This window comes from Gallinula chloropus (assembly GCF_964237585.1).
Source record: "Gallinula chloropus genome assembly, chromosome: 17".
NCBI lineage: Eukaryota > Metazoa > Chordata > Aves > Gruiformes > Rallidae > Gallinula > Gallinula chloropus.
In genome coordinates, this window is record NC_140102.1 from 10827424 (window position 1) to 10845568 (window position 18145).

At 36.8% G+C, this 18145-nt stretch overlaps 1 protein-coding gene across 2 annotated transcripts in view; it reads right to left on the reverse strand.

The window, feature by feature from the left end:
• SPECC1L (sperm antigen with calponin homology and coiled-coil domains 1 like) overlaps positions 1 to 18145 on the reverse strand; it is a gene marked incomplete at both ends in the record, with an annotated part of 48222 nt that overhangs the window by 19024 nt on the left and 11053 nt on the right. For both annotated transcript variants that reach the window (XM_084271879.1, XM_084271878.1), the window contains 6 exons: positions 1751 to 1841; positions 7146 to 7237; positions 8855 to 9018; positions 10415 to 10590; positions 11103 to 11176; positions 17719 to 17926. In XM_084271879.1, the coding sequence (XP_084128005.1) occupies positions 1751 to 1841; positions 7146 to 7237; positions 8855 to 9018; positions 10415 to 10590; positions 11103 to 11176; positions 17719 to 17926 (805 nt within the window). The remainder of the gene's footprint in view (positions 1 to 1750; positions 1842 to 7145; positions 7238 to 8854; positions 9019 to 10414; positions 10591 to 11102; positions 11177 to 17718; positions 17927 to 18145) is intronic.

The following is an 18145-nucleotide window of genomic DNA, read 5'->3' on the forward strand; positions in this document are numbered from 1 at the left end:
ACTAGTGATCAAGTCTCTTGGAAAATGATTTTTCTTGAACAATTAATAATTTGGCCTCTTACTAATCCACTTCTTCTGGTCTATAAAAAAAAATATCCACAGTTAAACCAAAGTGCTGAGCGAGGAATCCCTATTTAGCACATGACCAAAAGTATTCAATATGCCATTCACAATGTGGATTGTTACAGTAGATTGTTCTGTCCCTCTTTATTTATTTTCTTCCCTTCAGTTTGTTGGGTTGGATTTTTTATTTTTTAAATAAAAACTTGGGGCTTTTTTGTCCCTTGTGCAGTAAAGTCAAAAAGGTGTCTTTATATGTAGTAGGAAAAGATTAGTTGTGCCTACTACCAGTAAAATGAAACCACAATAAAATTCATTACAGTGCATCCAACAAAAACTATTTCCTATTATTGAAGAAATATTCTTTCCAATAAAACCTTTAGGCTGTAAACAACAGGTTTACGTACTCCTGTGTAGAAACACTTAGAAGGCAGTAATTTGAATATAAAAACCCCCATGAAAACTAAGAATGAAGATTAAAAACAGTGAGATCCCATTTGTTACTTGCAAACATGCCATAAGAAACATACATTGCTACAGAAATACTTTAAATATAAATGGCTGTAAAAAGGCATTCTGTCTGGCACATTCTCTATTTGAATGCAGTCCTGCTCCTGCATTAACTGAGTATAATGAAAACAGAAAACTATATCAAGCATACCACTCATTTTGTGTTTAAGTTTATGTCTATACATGAACTCTGTAACAATTAAAGAATCTTAAACTGTCTTCTTGGAAAGGCATTTCAATATTCCTAAAAATACCAAAGTTTCTAAAATTAAAACTCCAGCTGCATTGGACAAATAACCTCAATATGCATTCAACAAAAGCAAGAAGGAAATCTGGCACATACAGACTATTATGAAGTGCTACAAAAAAAAAAAAACCACCACCACAAAACCAACCAAAAACTCAATCCTTTAGAGAAAGCATCAGACTTCAGGAATACCAAATTGAGAGAAAATATTCAGCCTGGAGTCATATGGGGATTATCTTGAGAAACATCTACAAAAAAACCAACCCCTAAAGCAGGCATAAATCAGAGAGTTACACCCAACACATGATAGCCATTCATTCTCACAGGAAAAGCACATTGTGAACAGCATTTTGAGAGACAAAACAAAGTTCACAGAACAGGGAAATATTGGGAAACAGATAAATCAACACTCAATTTAATTCCCTTCAATTTTTTCATCTGTCTCCTGAAGATTCAATACTTAATGAGTTTATATTTTATTCTTCACATGCACTGCAATGCCAACCATCATGCTTGTTTCATTTTGGGGTGGAAAAAGCCAACCAAACCAACCACAGCATAGCAACCTCTGTAACCCCAGGGGTGTGTATTTTTAGTATGTGGAAGACTGCTGCAAGACATGCCCTAAATATTGTATTGATTTTGCAAGTGATCTCAGTTATATACACACGAAAAACTGTCACAATAATGCCAAGATATGAGGATGCAATCATGGTTTTGTTTAAGATTTAAAAAATCTGAAAATGTATCTTTAATGTATGCCCCCATGTGTGATGCAATAAAAATTTGAACTTGAAATATCCTTTGACTCTTATGAAAATATAATGGTAATAAAGAATACATAATACGGTAAGACTTTGGATACTAAATTATGCAAAATAAATTCTTAAGAGCATTGCTAAAATCAAAGTTTAAATGAACTTGGATCAATACCTTGAACAGGGATTTCAGCATAGCTTGGCCTTTTGTCTGTAAGCGTAGCAAGGGGTTTGGAAGCTGAGATTGGTCCACTTATAGAATGCCTCTGAAATGGAAAAATACTTTTGTGAAACATAATCTAAAGGGAAAAAAAAAAGAAATATGGATTTACAGGATCCATTTTAGAAACTCAGGTGTGACATCAGCAGTGATTTAAAAATAACTAAAAGTACCTTTAAAAATACTTTTTGAAAAAGTTCAGGTTAAAAATACTTTTTGAAAAAGTTCAGGTCTTCTGTACCTGTTGCTCTTGTCAATGTGATTGCATATACACACACAATGCATCGATACCGTAACAATTATTTCTTTAGACTTAAACCTGTTCCTCAAACCAACATTGCAATCTAAGGCTGTGAATTCTCTTGCAACTTTTGCATTGATTTTCATTTATGTTTTGTTTGTACAAACCTGTTTTGGTTATACCTGATATGTTTATTTTAATCTAACACAACCTCCTACATGCAGCCAAGATCTTAGTGCTTGATTCGTGTTATTAATACGTCTTTATGGTTTTGTGGCTTTTCCTGGAAAATCAGGATAATGGTGTGTTTGGTGTAGTGACACAAACTACCCTTTGCTAAGAAAAATCTTACTAAAAAAAAAATATCTATTTTGTTATTCAGAATGTCACCAGCTTTTGTTACCACCTATTTAACTGTTACATATTTGTCATATATGTTACAAAATACAAATATATTTGGTTTTTTCTTTCTAGGGTTACTAATTTCTGTTCTGATCTAAACTACCTACTTGTGTCTTGGACATAGTGATTAACCACTAGATTGCACTGAAAGAAGCATTTTACTGTCACACAATTGCACTATACAAGACAGTAATTAAATTTACAGAAACACTCTTAAAAACTTCATCATTTCAAAGAGCCTACTGTGAATTTTAGTACATTCTTCATTCACCCTATTCTCTCTACTGGATTTCTATATTTAATAACAACCAGCCCAGTAGCATGTTTATCCTGAAAACTCTCTCAGCTCCACATCTGGTCCAAGATTAGATGAGAAGGTTAAATGAGCCTTATCTTTGTAAGATAAGAAACATCAGATGTTCTCGTGCCAAATCATGTAAGCAAGGCAGATAAATTAAAAATTGTGATTAAAAAAAGTGAATAGTATATATACTTTGCAGCACCCTGTGGCATAGGCAGGAATACAGGGCTACTTCATCATTTAAAGTCAAACTACTAGTTACACTTCTGTGCTAGGAATCAAATGGAGAAAACAGTCACCAAGCATCTAAGAATCTAACCCCAAAATATAGCACAAATAATTTAATCACTTGATATATCATAAATCCTTCATGTACATGACAAGGATCATCCCTTTAAGCATGCAGATGAAAATGCCTACAACAGCTTCCCATAAAAACTGGTATTTCAACCTTACATGAAAGTACATCTCACCCACTTCTTTTTTTTCTCAAGTAAAGGAGAAGGCCAATATCAAAGGGAGACCTTCCCCCACAAAGGAAAAGACTATAAGAGTTAGATAATGAGAAGAAAAGCATTTCATTTTTTCTAGCTTTGGGATTGTCATTAAAGACAGTGCAGTAACAGGAAAGAAAGGTATGTACTGAGCAGGCCCTGTGCCAGAAAACCATATAGAGTTATCACTCTCTCAGCTTCCAGATATCACATGGAAACAAACATCCTTTATGGATATTGCCAGAAAGTGGTCTTATTACTCAACAGATAACCTACTGTGTATTGGCCTTGTCTCCTTATTATAAAACGAACTGTTTGCCTTTTTGCTCCTGTTGACACTGCAGCCAGGGCTTACTTTCATTGTTGCTAGTTCCTTATTACTTATCTTAATATTACAACTACCAGTAATAACGAAGTGACTAATACAAAGCAAATTAGAGGAAAATGAACCAACTACTGCTTATCTAGGTCTACTTGTCAATCTCTCTACAGCACTACTGATCAAGTCTCTTGGAAAATTATTTTTCTTGAGACACTAATAATTTTCCCTCAAATTTTACTGATCAATGGAGCATTTGCTGAATTGGCAGATAAACCATTCATCATCCCACTTACAAAACAAAACACATCTATATCTAATCAAACGTATAAATACTACCGATCCCTTTATAAACACCTTTTTTCTTCACCTAGAAATACATCCTAAAACTTGCTAAACACCATCTGTCATTTACCCTGGTACTCAAACTCCTTGACACTAAATGAAAGGATTAAAAGTTCAGAGGAATTGCACACTTTTGAGGCTGTTCATGAAGGCTACTAATGGGAAAGAAATTACTGAAGATGCTTTGCAACCTGTGATCCTCCTCTTATTCATTCCACATTTATGTCTGGCAGAAGAAAATGCAAGAAACTTTAAAAACTACTTTTGATGGAGTGTATAAAGAAAATTGTTCAGGGTTAAATAGCTTGTTTTTTTACACAGTAGTCTCTGTGTAATAATTTCAGTAACAGAAATTCAAGATACTAAAATCAAATTAAGAATGGCTCTGAGAAAGTAGCTGTTGAAGATAAAGTTTACTCAACTTCCTAAGACTTTTCAGCTCTTCTTTATTTCTTTTTTTTTGTTTTGAAGATGAGTAATAACTGCAGAAAAGGAACCAGCACACAGGCAAGACAAAAGTAGCAGACAAACACCTGATGCTTCAAATTTGAGGAAGGATGAACTAATCCCTTTAAACTCCAAATTCTGGCTCTTCCTTCTTCCATCTGTTGTTGGCTACAGAAGGAAACATGACATTTAACCACTACCATACCTAATCCTGATCACTTTGCACTTCAGTATGTACTTCAATTAAGTACCTCACACCAAGGTACTTACACATGATTCAAAACCACACACAATTCTTCACATATTAAGCAGTTAAGAAATGGAAGTATGACACTGAATTGTTTGGAGCCTGAAAGTTTATATGCTCAAAACAAAGCAGGACATTTAGTGGTGATCAGTGAATCTGAAACCAGGGCTACTTCAGAGAGGCCTCCAGCTGTGAAACAGAAAAGGAAAGCACTCCGAGAAAGCTGCAGATATGCTTCCTTGTCCTCATATTCCTTCCCTAGGCATCTGCTTTGGTCACTCCCAGTGGCATACCAGACCAGCCAAGCTTTGGGCTAACCCAGAAGGGCTGGTTTTACATTGTGAAGAGCATTCTCTTCATACCTCTCTCCTAAATTGTTTCTCAGTACTGCTAAGTGCTGTGGTACATAACAGCTATGCTCCACTGCCGGCTTGGATCTGGAGGCAGAGAGGGGTTGGTTTGTTTGTTTCAGTTGCAAAGATGTATCCAAGAATGTATCTCCTTATGCATAAATATTACTGCAAAGAAAAGCAAAGCTCTCCATGACTGAAAAAAGTCCTGACATGGTGTGACACAAAAATGAAGCAAGACACAATTCTGCCAGGACACATGTGGATGCATCTGTACTTGGAGAATCTTTTTTGCAACCAATCCACCTTACCACAATATCAAAATCGTGCCAGCTTCCCAGGTGCCCATGTACATATTTCCCCTGAGATTAATGATAATCTGAGAGTAGTAAGTGCCACATCATCTACTTTTACTCAAGATCTTAAGTCATTGGGATGATGTCTATAAGGCAGGATCCAACAGGCCAACTCACATAGCGATTGCTTAATAAAAACTTGCTTTTCTATTGAAAGAGAGCAAAACCCACAAAAAATGGATAGAATATAAGAGTAGAAAACAAGATAGCAATATGAAACTAAGGGAAAAGATTATGAAAATGGCTTTTGAACCCCAAGCCCTCCCCTCTTGAACATAAAATATTCTTTACATACAATTTACATAATTGAGGTCACAAAACCCAATTGCCTTCTGCAAAATTACAAATGCTTTCAAGAAAAACATCTTCAAAAAGACAATAGAAGCCATTTTCATTTACGTGTACTCCCCTTTGTTTTTCAGGCAATGCTTCCCACTAATGAGTCTCTAGCTGTTAATGACTTGGTTCTATACCAGAAGCAGAATTCAAAATTCAAGCAATTCTGGCAGATCAAGAACATCAATATAAGAGCTGTAAAGGTTTGCAGCATTTTAGGACATTACTTTGGTTCATGGTTAATTTACACGTAAATAAAGTGAAATAAGCCCTAGGCTTCATTCAAAAAGTCTTCTCTCTGCCAAGGCTCTGGTTTAGCTTTTTAGAACATAAGATTAAGTGTGCCTCTGCCTACAATAACACAGAAATTAACAGAAATATAAAGACAGATCAATAGGAACAAAGCATCTGTCAGAGAGCTTGTCGAATTTAACTACTTTAGAAAACTGCTGTCAAGAGTGACTGAGCCACAGGAAGAAACAGAAGCTCTCACAAAATTATTTAATTCTTTCTCTTTGCTTTGAGACTATCTATTTGTTTTATGAAATTCACTCTTAAATGAACGAAAGCTGCACTAGTCTCAGCACAGGAGAACAGTTAGTCTGTTCCAGGTATTATTCCTAGAGCAGTAAAAGCCAGTATGGATACAGACTCTTCAGGCCACATAGAAAGGATTCATTACCAAAACATTATGCTGACCTACAGTAAAAATCAAGTTTAGTATTACCTTGAAGGCAACAGGAGAATTACTGACATTGAGTGCAAAACATATAGCATATTAATTTGATTTTTCTTTGCAAATCTGGTCCCATTTGCTTTGTCCTTTAACTTGTCTTTTGGCAAAACCTCACTTCACACAGCTAGTGAGATAATAAAATCACCAATGATCCATGAAGTTGAGCGTCAGAGTACTGATGATGCAACCTAAGCGTACCTAGGCAGCAGCTGAACAAATGGACAAAGCTTCAGAGGGGCCAGGACAAAATACACAGTACAATCACCAACTGGTCAAACTCAATCAGTACAAAATGAACAAAGATAATCAATTCACGACGGTTTCATTCCTCCCTGGTCAGGTCTGATACCAAACGTCCGTGCAACATGGGATATATTTACACTGATAATTGCTGACAGATTTTGCACAGATCTCAGTCCATCTTCCCATGGGGATTACTGCTGTTTCCGTGCCAAGCACAGGACTAAGAACTGACAAACAGCAATTCCAAAACTAAGGAATGTAGATAAAGTTTTCCTCCCATGCTTCTCAGCAGCACAGGAATAGTAATGTTTGGGAATATTTAACGAACTTCCAAATTATGCCAAATCTTGTATTTACAAAACTGTTCTCAGTGAAAGACTCTTTTGTTAGACTGAACACTTTAGTAATTACGTAGCTGAGGCAACATTTTATCATTATTTCTCCACAAAGTCAGCCAATATTTGTACACTACCACCTGTAGTTTCACATGCTCTTCTTCACAAAGGACCGAGTGCGGTCAATAAAACACCTACCTGCATAGGGGATACAGCAGCAGCTGGGGGAGTTTTCATGGGACTTGGGCTCAGGGGAGTGCGAGGAATCGTGGCAGCAGCAGGGCTTGGAACTAGCAGAAACACAGAAAGGAAGCCATGGTGAGCACTGCACTGCTTTGCAGGGAAACAGGAGACTGGCTGCTATAACTAACTCTCACCTTGTACTTTACATTACTAGTTCTACCAGATCACATTTGTCAGAATTTCAATTAGTAACTGACTACAAAAGCATTCCTACACATTTACTCCTCTGTAATTACATTCATTTTCTGTCTTGAATATATCATCCATGGTAAAAAGTTTACTGGGGGTGGAGAAGGCTAAGGTGCAGGGTAGCGTTACCCTGGCAGACGTAAATGATGGCATTACAAATTCTCTGATCTCCAGTAATTAAAGAGATGGTAGCAGGCTCCTGGTCTGCCAGTAAGGCAAGAAAGATAACATACTTCTTCCTCATTTCCAATCAAAGTCCACAGGTAGTAGATATTATAGTTTTGAAGTTTTGGGATTAAACAAATAACATGTTTAGAAATGTAAGAAAACAGACAAATAATGAATTGGCAAGTCAGCATCATTATACATGAATGCTGAGGAAGAAGGCATGTATCAATAAAAGATTAAAGAGAGGTGGGATTCATCAGTTTGCAAAATTAACTCTGGCAAGAAAGACCCTTTATCTGACAACAGATTAAAAAAACCCTTCTAAATGAACACAAGGAAAGTAAAGAAATGTAAATACCTATGAACAAAGAGAACAAGTGTAGAAAGAACCATGTACAGAATCGTCAAATAATTCAGATATGATTCTATAATTGCTTATAACCTGAAAACTTGTCAAAGTAAAAGTAGATTTGCTATGCACAGTACAGTACTGGAAGTCTCTCTGCTAGTATACTCCACTTCCAGCCAAGCCTTTTTACATCCGAGACTTACAGTGACATTATTCTAAATGAAATTCAAAACCCAAAGACCTGGTGAGGAAAATATTTTAATCCATACAAGATCACAAATGTAGTCAAAGCTAAACCCCAAGGGTTTCTCATTTCAGGATAATTACTTCGATTCCTTATTTTGCTCATCTATAGAGAAGGACAACAGCATCTGTTTCCACAATCAGAAATATAGTAAATTCCACTGTCTCAACAGTGAGATCCCTTTTGTTTTAGAAAATATTCCCTATATCTTTTAATAGGTGATAGTGGCTGGACCTTATTTTTAACTTTCAAAAGCACTTTGACTATAAGAATAAAAGTTATTTAAAGAAACAAACTCAGCTCTAGCTAATACATGGCTTTTATAACACTTAATTCAGCACATTAAATGCACATTTTAACAATAAGGCTGACATCAGCTGTGCTTCCAGCTATAATTATCTGTGTAATATGTATTTGTATTTCTAATATACAGTAGCATTGAATCAATGCATCTAGCATATGAGTCATTGGCAACGTGACAGTGAAGAAAACTATAAAGACAAGACAAAAAAAGGATGCTTGCACTTAATGGCAGCGAACGATCTGCTGTGCAATCTAGTTTAGGTTGGTTTGTTTCAGCCATCACTTACAGCTCATGACAGTGCAATAAAACACTTTGAATCAGCTTAGCCATTAGAAGTGTCCATGTCAAAATATACAAAAAATATACACACAAAATCATTAACCTGGTACGGCTGGGTTGAAAATAATTACCTTGGGAGGCACTGTCAAATGACTTGATGAGTGTTTTTACAGTAGGAGTTGGCTCTGAGGAGGTGGATGATCTGCGACTCAGGCCCATTCCTTGTCTCAGAGCTGCCAAATCTCTCTCTACAGCATTCATGTAATTGTACACTCGACCCCGTTCCTCTTCCTGCCTGAAATCAATACGTAGCCCATTTAAGGCATTTTAAAAAAACCTACATTTTAACATGCAAAGTCTTAAAAAAAAAAAATCAACACAAATGTGAAGCCAAATTAAAATCTACAGTCCAAACTGGTCATTACATTAATGCAGTTTTCTTTCCACTGTAATTTAGAAACAGATTATCAACCTAAATTATCACTATAAGTTCTTACTACCTGTCAGCAAGAGAGCTCAAGCACCAGTTGAAACATCTATCAAAGCAATATTTGATGGAAGGCTTAATTCCTGTTCCTACATCTCAAATACACACATATACACATGGATGGAAAAAACCTGAGCCTTAAAGATTTCACCATTTCACATGAAAATAATCAGCTCAGATGGGAGAAATTTTTTTCCACCTGCATTAAAAGAAAATAATTTAAATGAATAGCTTGGACTCGATGATCCTTACGTGTCCCTTCCAACACAGGATATTCTATGACTATGAATACCAAAGAGGTAAGAATACATTCCTGGCACATATCTTTAGGCAGCATACAAATCGGGAAAATTACTTTTTTTAGCACAGAATATTTATGGTGGTTATTATACTCAGTGTTACTCAAAACAAGAATGGTTTCAAGTAACCTATTTTCTACAGTCTGCAATAATTAAACACCGACTGATTTTTCCTTCAGACACTGCAAGAGATTTCTGTAACACCTTTCTTCCAACACAGTAGCTATACCACTTCCAGGGAATCAGATTCAATTGTTTCTTTGTTCTTTGTCTGCAGTGAATCAAAAGTGAAAAGATGCTTGTGTACAGATAAAATGAATATACTGACTGGAATCAGGAAGCCAGCTCTACCTTCAAAAGTGCAACTGTAACCTCAAAGGTTCACTGGCAAGCAGTCATTGCGCAATTACAAGTCTGGCTGAACTGTGTTAATAAGAATTGTTTGTATTACTTCATCTGGCAATCTCACTTCAGGTAAGATGCCTTATGCCTGCCACTCATCCATCCAGATAATTTTCCATTTTCAATGTAACCAGTGTGCTCTTCCTACCACTGTCTTCTCCCCAAGTTCCACAGCTTGCATTACCTCATTTCCTACCGGATGCTGGGTCAAACGCAATGTATCCTATAAAATGCCCGTTCATATGAAAAGAAAAGTTCAATATACATGTGTCAAAAACATTATTACTGGACATGTAATATTTGTATTATTACTTATACATGTATTCAATCCCTAGAGACAATGTAGTCAGGATTCAAATGGTGCTCTCCAAAATATTCCTCTCTGATGGATTTGAGGATATTAATACTTTTGAAAGACATATAACTCAGTTTCTATATAAATGTACTTTCAAAACAGCACTCCCTCTACCAAAGATACAGTGTCCCTGCTGTCTTTCGCATACTTGCGTGACTTTATTTCCTCCAACTCTTTAGTGAGCTTCTCATTTTTCTCTTGAGCTTCATGTAATCTACGCTTCAGGTCTCCTATCTCTTCCTGGGCCTCAGACTTTATATCATTTGCTATAACCACTGCAGTCTGTAGATCAGCCTGGAACTGACGCCATTCAGCTGACTCCTCCTAGAAGTAAATAAAACTTTAAATTAAAAGCAGGACAAAGAATTTTTAAGTTAAAAATGAAAGTTATCCTTACTATTCATACATTCCCTATGCTGCTACAGGAAACTAATTACAGGAATGACAGAGGAACCCATCTCCGGCATTAGGCACAATCTAACTTGCAAGGTAAATTGAAAAAGTTTTTCTGGAAATAACTAGACTTCCAAAGATGTGAATTTCTATGCTAGAAACAAAGAAAATTTTCAAAGGGGGGAGGGGAAAAAATAAGAATTAAGCTATGCATCAGAAGACTCAGGAACATTTTCTCTCAAGCCCAATGCCATACCTGTATGACACAGAATTTCTCAGAAGTTAATTCCTTAGGTTAGTAAATATATTCCCACATGATGCCAGTCTCTCAGAAATAACTATTTTAATTTTAGCTATCTAATCATATCACCCTTCCACAAGTTCACATGCAGCTCTTATAGCATTCCAAGTTTAGAATTTATTGAGTTTAGGTTTTAACCTACCCGGAGTCTCCTGTGAAGATTCTTTATCTCTCTTTCCATGTCATGCTTTTGGTCCTGAAGTTTTTTAACAGTATCTGGAAAGAAAGTAAAATTCTCTGTAAGATCTTAGTCAGGGCTCTATTTATGTTAAAAAAAGAAGTAACTGAAAAAAACCTGCAAATGCCTTTAAAAACTTACTTAGAGAATCTATTTTTAGAACCAAAGCCACTTGGAGAAAAATAGTATGAGGAGAAATAACTTGACAGGAAGAGTCAAGTCTGTCTGGGGCTTTTCCCTATTCCAATGTGAGCTGCAGCTATGCGAAGCCTTTGGATTCACCATTTGCTCCCTTGCCAGAAAGCAGTCAACATAACATTCACAGTCTTGCCTTGAATGGGGATAAATTTCTACTCACATCCTCAAGAATCTTACATTTTTGTCTATCAAGCTACTACTTGAAGCTGAAGCAAGCTGTATTTGCAGGAAAAGGATCTGTGAGATGATGTTATGAAAGAGATGGTCCCCTAAATCTGTCAGCAGCTGTACCAAAGGATACACAAGCTTGATCACCACCAACTCCTCAACTGGCGTCTGACAGACTGGCTACTACAATTATTATTCATTTGTTACTTTACTCAACACACAGGGACAATGTGATCGATTACTCCATTCTTATAGCTAAGTAATTAATGAAGAAGACAGCATAAATTTCTAATCATTGTGTCACTTCACTAGGATGTGACTCTAGGATGTTTTATTTCTATAGCATAGTGTACCTATTTCCAAACCACAAAAGCGATGTGTCAACTGACAATGGTTTTTTGTTTGGTTTTGCTCAGGTTCACTGTTCCAAGACCTGCTGGGATCCAATACTTTTCCTGTATATTACCAATGCTCTTTCCATAAAAAGATTGAAAGTACCTAGTACATTTAGGCTGTTTAAAACCTTAGCAAACAATCTATGGAACTGTATAATAAATGTTTGAATAGTGAGAAGATAGGTATAGACAACCATAGAAACAGGTTAATACAGCAAATTTTTTTGATTCTCGTTCCCTAACATGAAAAAACCCTTCCCAGTGTTTTCATTTGGGTCTCAGGAAAAGTGTTAAAATAGGGCTTGTTGAAAGCCACTTGTCGGGCCAATACCTACCAGTGTCTTCTTGAGAAAGCCTACACCATTGCTACTCCTGCTCTTTTGTCAAAGGGCTTTTCTTAGCAATACAATGAGGCTATGGCAGGCTAAATGGAAAATAGCATTTTAAAACATTTAAATCAGATGTAATAAAGACTAAGAACAGATTTAAGTTGATTTATGCTGATGTATACATTCAGGAGGCTCAAATACGTTCATAGGAACACTTGAATTTTTCAGTTACAGAATTTCTTTTGGTTTCTTCACCAGAAGAAATTCTTGAGCTTTGCCACAACAGTACCAAGTAGAGAGGCTTTTAACATCACAGTTAGTGTCTTTACAAGAATGATAAAAGCCTCAGCTGGCCTGAAAACATGATAACCTTTCAGGCCTGGAAAAGTTGAAACACTAAAATTAGACAAATATTTCTGTATTTATCTCCTCCTTACAAGACTGCACACTTTAAGATGCATCCAACTGCACTTTAAGCTTTGAAGATAAGCCTCACAGAGTGGGCCACTCAAATCTCATGCTACCATGGTATTTAAGCAAAGCCCTCTGATTTTAAGCTGGTCCCTGTATGCACAACTTCTCTAAGCTGAAGTCAGCACTGTGTTGCCAAGCTGTAGGTGGAAGTTATAAAAGTTGCTCCCCCTCCTCACCCTTTTTTCCTTTAAACACTTGGTAAAAAATAAATACAACCCAGAAATTAGACAACTTCCAACAGTGGTAACGAGTCAACGTGCCCTAAAGAGTTTCCAGTAGCATTCTGAAACAAAATGTAGTGGATGACCATTTTCTCTTTTAAAGACAGTTCAAAGAAAATGTGTTCTTAAAAATACAATTTGTTCTACTACCAAAAGCAAGCCACAGTTCATCTAAAAATAACCTCAAACCAGAAACTATAAATGCATCCAGCGTTAAAGCTTGTGTAATGCTATTGTTTTGAGCTTTTGTGAGATATGAAATGCACCATTAAGTTTTAGTATATTTATGCTTTGAAGTAAAACACAATGGTCTGAATATTCTGCAGTTACTATAAACAATACAGAGCACTTGGTTGGAAACAGTCTTCTGCCTCAGTCAATCCATGACATTAAAAATGAAACTCCTGAAAAGAATTCCTAAATTGCAACTGAATTTGAAAGTGAGAAATGAAGACTAAAATAAGTGATTTCACCTCTCAGAGCCTGAACTCCGTTCTTCACATTGTGCCATTAATCACAGCCTGAAAATTCAAGCAGTTAAAATAGGTAGACAGGCAGCAATTCTCTGTACAGCTGCCTCATGGCATCCTCCCAACTTCTGTGATTCTTCTCTAACACACACAAACCCTTTCCACTTGGACACGCTGCAGTTTTTCGTATGGTAGGACAGGTGCTTCTCTTCTGCCATTACCCAGTCTCCTCCTTTTAAGGAGTGTAGACAAGAAGGAGGATTAAGATAATAACTAATAACTAATAGTAACTAATGTTTGAGGTAAGTGAAGAACAAGGAGGAGGAAGCCATTCTGACAAATGAGTAGGATAATAAAAAGTGGCAATCAGCAAGCTGCTTGTGTTTTACTGCAGGGTTCAGTGATGTCTGTGTTTTACAGAACTGTATTGATTTAAATCACAGTTTGACAAGATCTTGCACTTTAAAAAGTAGAAAATGGAAAATGGAGACTGCAAACGGTAAAGAAAGACATCACAACATAGACCTGGAGATGGGAAGAAGGAACTAAGGAAACACCTGAATTTTGTGAAGGCTACCAAAGTGTCTCTGTGTTCCATAATCCTTACTGGTTATAACTAGCAATTAGAGTTTATCACTATGAAATAAAAATATGTATTAAGACTCAATTGTTTAATTTCAGTAGTCTTTGGGCAGGGGAAGAATAAAGAAAAAAATACTTACAATATTCAGATATACATACTAGTTCCAAAACATGACACGACAATTCCTGATAACACTAAATCAATCACAGGCAAACCCACAACATGCCTCCGTGCAGTTTTTGTACTAGTTCCATCAGTTTGCCTCACACTAGGATAACATTTCAATTTTTTAGCATAGAAATGGCTATCCCAGTATAATCACATCTATACAGAGCAGTGCCAGCATTACAGATAATTTAAGAATTTATAGCTTCCTTATAGAGGAAGAGGTAATGCTTATAAATATACCAAGGCTCAGGCAATGTGCGTATCAATCTTGCTTTTAAGCTCATTGCTGTCAGACAATAGCTCTACACAGCAAGAAAGCTGAATTTAAGAGTCCAACATCAGCCAAAAAGAACCAACCTAACAACCTGAAAACTAATATCCAACTGACTTTTCCAACACTATGGTACATAAGGCTAAAATACACTAACATAAAAATTTAGTTTCACAACTGCTGTCAAGATCCTTTTCAAAATGAGGAGAAATAAAAGCCAACATAGTCAGTTCCATAATAATTTATTCACTGAACACCAGATGAAATCAACCTTCTTGCTGACCTACTCTTATCCAAAGAATTTACTAACTTAAATAGTTACAGACTAAGAGAACTCATATATTTAGTAAATGCACCTTGTGCTAAGTGAATGTGCAACCAGCATTTTCAGGCTTCAGAAGAAACACAACTGATAAGTTAACCTACAAATATCAATTTTCTGCAAATCAGGAGACAAAGTTTTCTGAAAAAAAAATTTCCACACAAACTCTTTTTAACTGCTTGGAAGAATAAGAAGTTTCTTTTTCCCCCTTAGTCACCAACGATGACTAACACGACAGCTTGGCTACCTGACTGCTGCAAGGTTTTTCCCAAGTCAGCAATGAAAACCTGAGCAACCACGCCATCTAGTGCAACGCCTGCCTTCCCTGCACACTTCCAGCCTGCACTGCCCTCTCCAGCCCCTCACCTCCACTCCGGTACCTACAGACTCATCTCCACCACGCGGTGTTTCATCTCGGTGCCCTAGAGATGATGTAAACCAGACAGATTATTTTACTATTTCTTAGACTCTTTAGATTAAAGACAGAGTCAATAGGCTTAGAAGTGTTGTCTCACCAGCTGTGAGTTCAGCTGCCACTTGCCACATCTGGATGGGCATCAGAAACATGCTGTATGCTTTTTAATTCACACCCTACTGCCCACATCAGAGATCCCAGTTTTTGCAGGCAGGCATATTAACTGCTAAAATGTGACAGTTCAATAATCAGAATGCTGTGGAAAATCATATGTTCATTATGCTTCTTTTTGGTGTTTGGAAAACCACACTGAAGCATGCCCTAAGCACCACTGCTAGAGCATTTTACATTCCTACGTGCTTGATTAACCATTAAATTGAATGAACACTCACCACCTCATCTATGAAGTTCTTTTTCTCCTAATGGTAAAGCCTTTCTTTCGTGAATATTTAAGTGATAACTGTTTTCACTTATCACTTGTCATTTATCAGTTCTCTTGCCAACATTTTCATTCACTCGCTAATTTTGCCATAAGGCAAATTTTCTCCTTAAGGGGTGGGTTAGAGTTCCTTGTACTTTAAAAACTAAAAAAAAGGTTCACTAAAGAAAACCTTTATGGTTCCTTTTTACTCTTGGTTATTCAGGCTGAGAAAGCACCATTCTTTTATAATACCTAAACCTACACTAAATTCTCCAATTTAAAAGCACAGGTGCTATACATTTGGCTGACAGATACCAGACCAGCCGAAAAGCCCGATCAGAATAAGACATCTTACTACTACTAAGATGGGCATTTCTCTACTACAAATTGTTAAAATTCTGTCTTTTATGTGTTGTAGGCACCACCTCCAAGTTCCAGATTTCCTGACATGCTGTTCTTCGCTCTCACTAATTAAAGGCTTCACCAAGAAGCTCTTGTACAAGGTTTAATTATGAATCCATAATGAGCAGCATTTTAAAGCGGGCAGGGAAACAAATTCAGTTTACCCAATTCTTCGGGTGCGATCCTTCTTTACCGCCACTAGATGCCCCTCTCCTTCCTGCCTATAACTAAAGGTCCGTGTCCTTCCCTAAAGGCTCATTGGGTAGAATAGCTGAATTTTCCAAACGTGCTGAGTAACAAAACCAGTTGTAAATCTCCGCCCCAGGCAGATGTCTGTCCACCTGAATGTCTACTGTTTAAGTGTAAAAATCTGACAGCTTTTTTGTACCCCCACATCAGAATCATCTCAAATTGGAGCTGACTTGGAATCACGTATTGCCAGGCAGTTGCCTCAATGTCTGACTAGGGTGTTTTCCTGTACAAACATATTCCAGTTACTGGACAAAACAATGCAGGCAGAGAAGTGTTCATCTTTAAGACTTTGCTAAGGGATGGTTTCAGGAATAAAATCGGAGCCACTAGCCAAGTGTCTGGACTTCTGCTCCCAAATAAAAGTCTCTCCATGATTTTGGAACAGAAGGAGCAAAAAGCCAAACTGCAGGATAAAAACCTAAAGCAATTTTATAAAAAGCAACAGTGTTTGCCTTTCAAGATAAGTAAGAGTTGCACAGGGAAAACAAGCTGACAGCTGCATGTCTGAAGACACTGTATTTTGGTGGAATAAACAGTTTAGCTTGCATAAGACACTACCTTTTCTGGATAGCAGGCCAAGTTAAAATCCTTTCCGTGATTATTTCCCTTAGTGTTAAAAGGGGTTACACTTTGGGGTTTTTGCTATCTTGTTTAGTCTTTGTACACCATGGAAGAATAGCAGATATCTGAATTCAAACAAATAGCACTGTGCAAACACAGCTTGCCAGGGTACAGTTGCCTAAGTTCTTATTTAGACAGAGACTAATTGCAGAATTGCAGCCCGTGGTAGGAATGTCTGAGCAGGTCTTGGAGATCAGAGAGGGAACTAAAGCACAGAGAGCTAGACAAATATACAGTAAACATGAATTCATTATAAGCTCCAACCACTTTCAGTCATCAGGAAAGGTTTATTCTAACTTGCCTAATGTTTGTCAGATTCATTTTTAGGTTACCAGGTCTGTTTCATGACTTGAGCAAATCCACACACAAAGAGATATGTAATACATTCATATTGCCAAGTCACCATTCACCCATTTCTCCACTAAAACCACCTGTCTTCAGTGGGAGAAATCATTAATTATACACACATTAATTACACACCTGGTAGCTCCTAACATTTGGGCACTCAAAAAAGAGATAATTCATAAAAAAACCACTACCAAACCACTAAATCAATCATCCAGCCTCTAAAATGCATGAGAAGCACACTATTATTAAGTCTGTAATTACATGTTCTTCCATTTTGAAAAACAACTTGAAAACAGCATCATCAAATTTCATATTTATTCTCAATTCACAGGTTTTCATTCCCACACTAACTACTACTGGGACTGGAAAAGCAAAACTAACTTGATTTCTTTCCCCAAAGCCCAGTCTGACTTGAATACAGACATATGAAAGACAAGTGACAATATTTTTACTATTTCAGCATTCTACTTCAGCTGCTCTTAAATCATCATTTCTCTCACAAAAGAAACTTGTAAAACTCACTCTCCAAATCAGATATGATGAGATTGTCATGAAGCTTCACAGCACGATGCTGCTCTACTTCATCCTCCAACTCAAAGATAGTTTCTTTCATGTCACTTCTCTCTGTTTCTTTTTCATCTAGGTCTGTCCGAAGTTTCTCTAGAGTCACATTGAGATCCTCAATTTGTTTCTTGGCTTCTTCTTGGAATACCCTGTATTCATCTTCAACCTGAAAAAGAAAGTGTCTTGTAACTTGGTTGCATTTTAAAACACACTTTTAGCTTTGTAGCTACCATACTCATAATGTATTTCCACAACCATACTAAAGTATGGGACACAAAGGCAAGTGTAAGCCTTGAAAAATGTGTTATTCTAGAACAACTAGTTTTCTTAGCCAGAGTTAAACTCTTTTAGTCCCAAGTTGAATATATGAGCATTCACCAGCTAC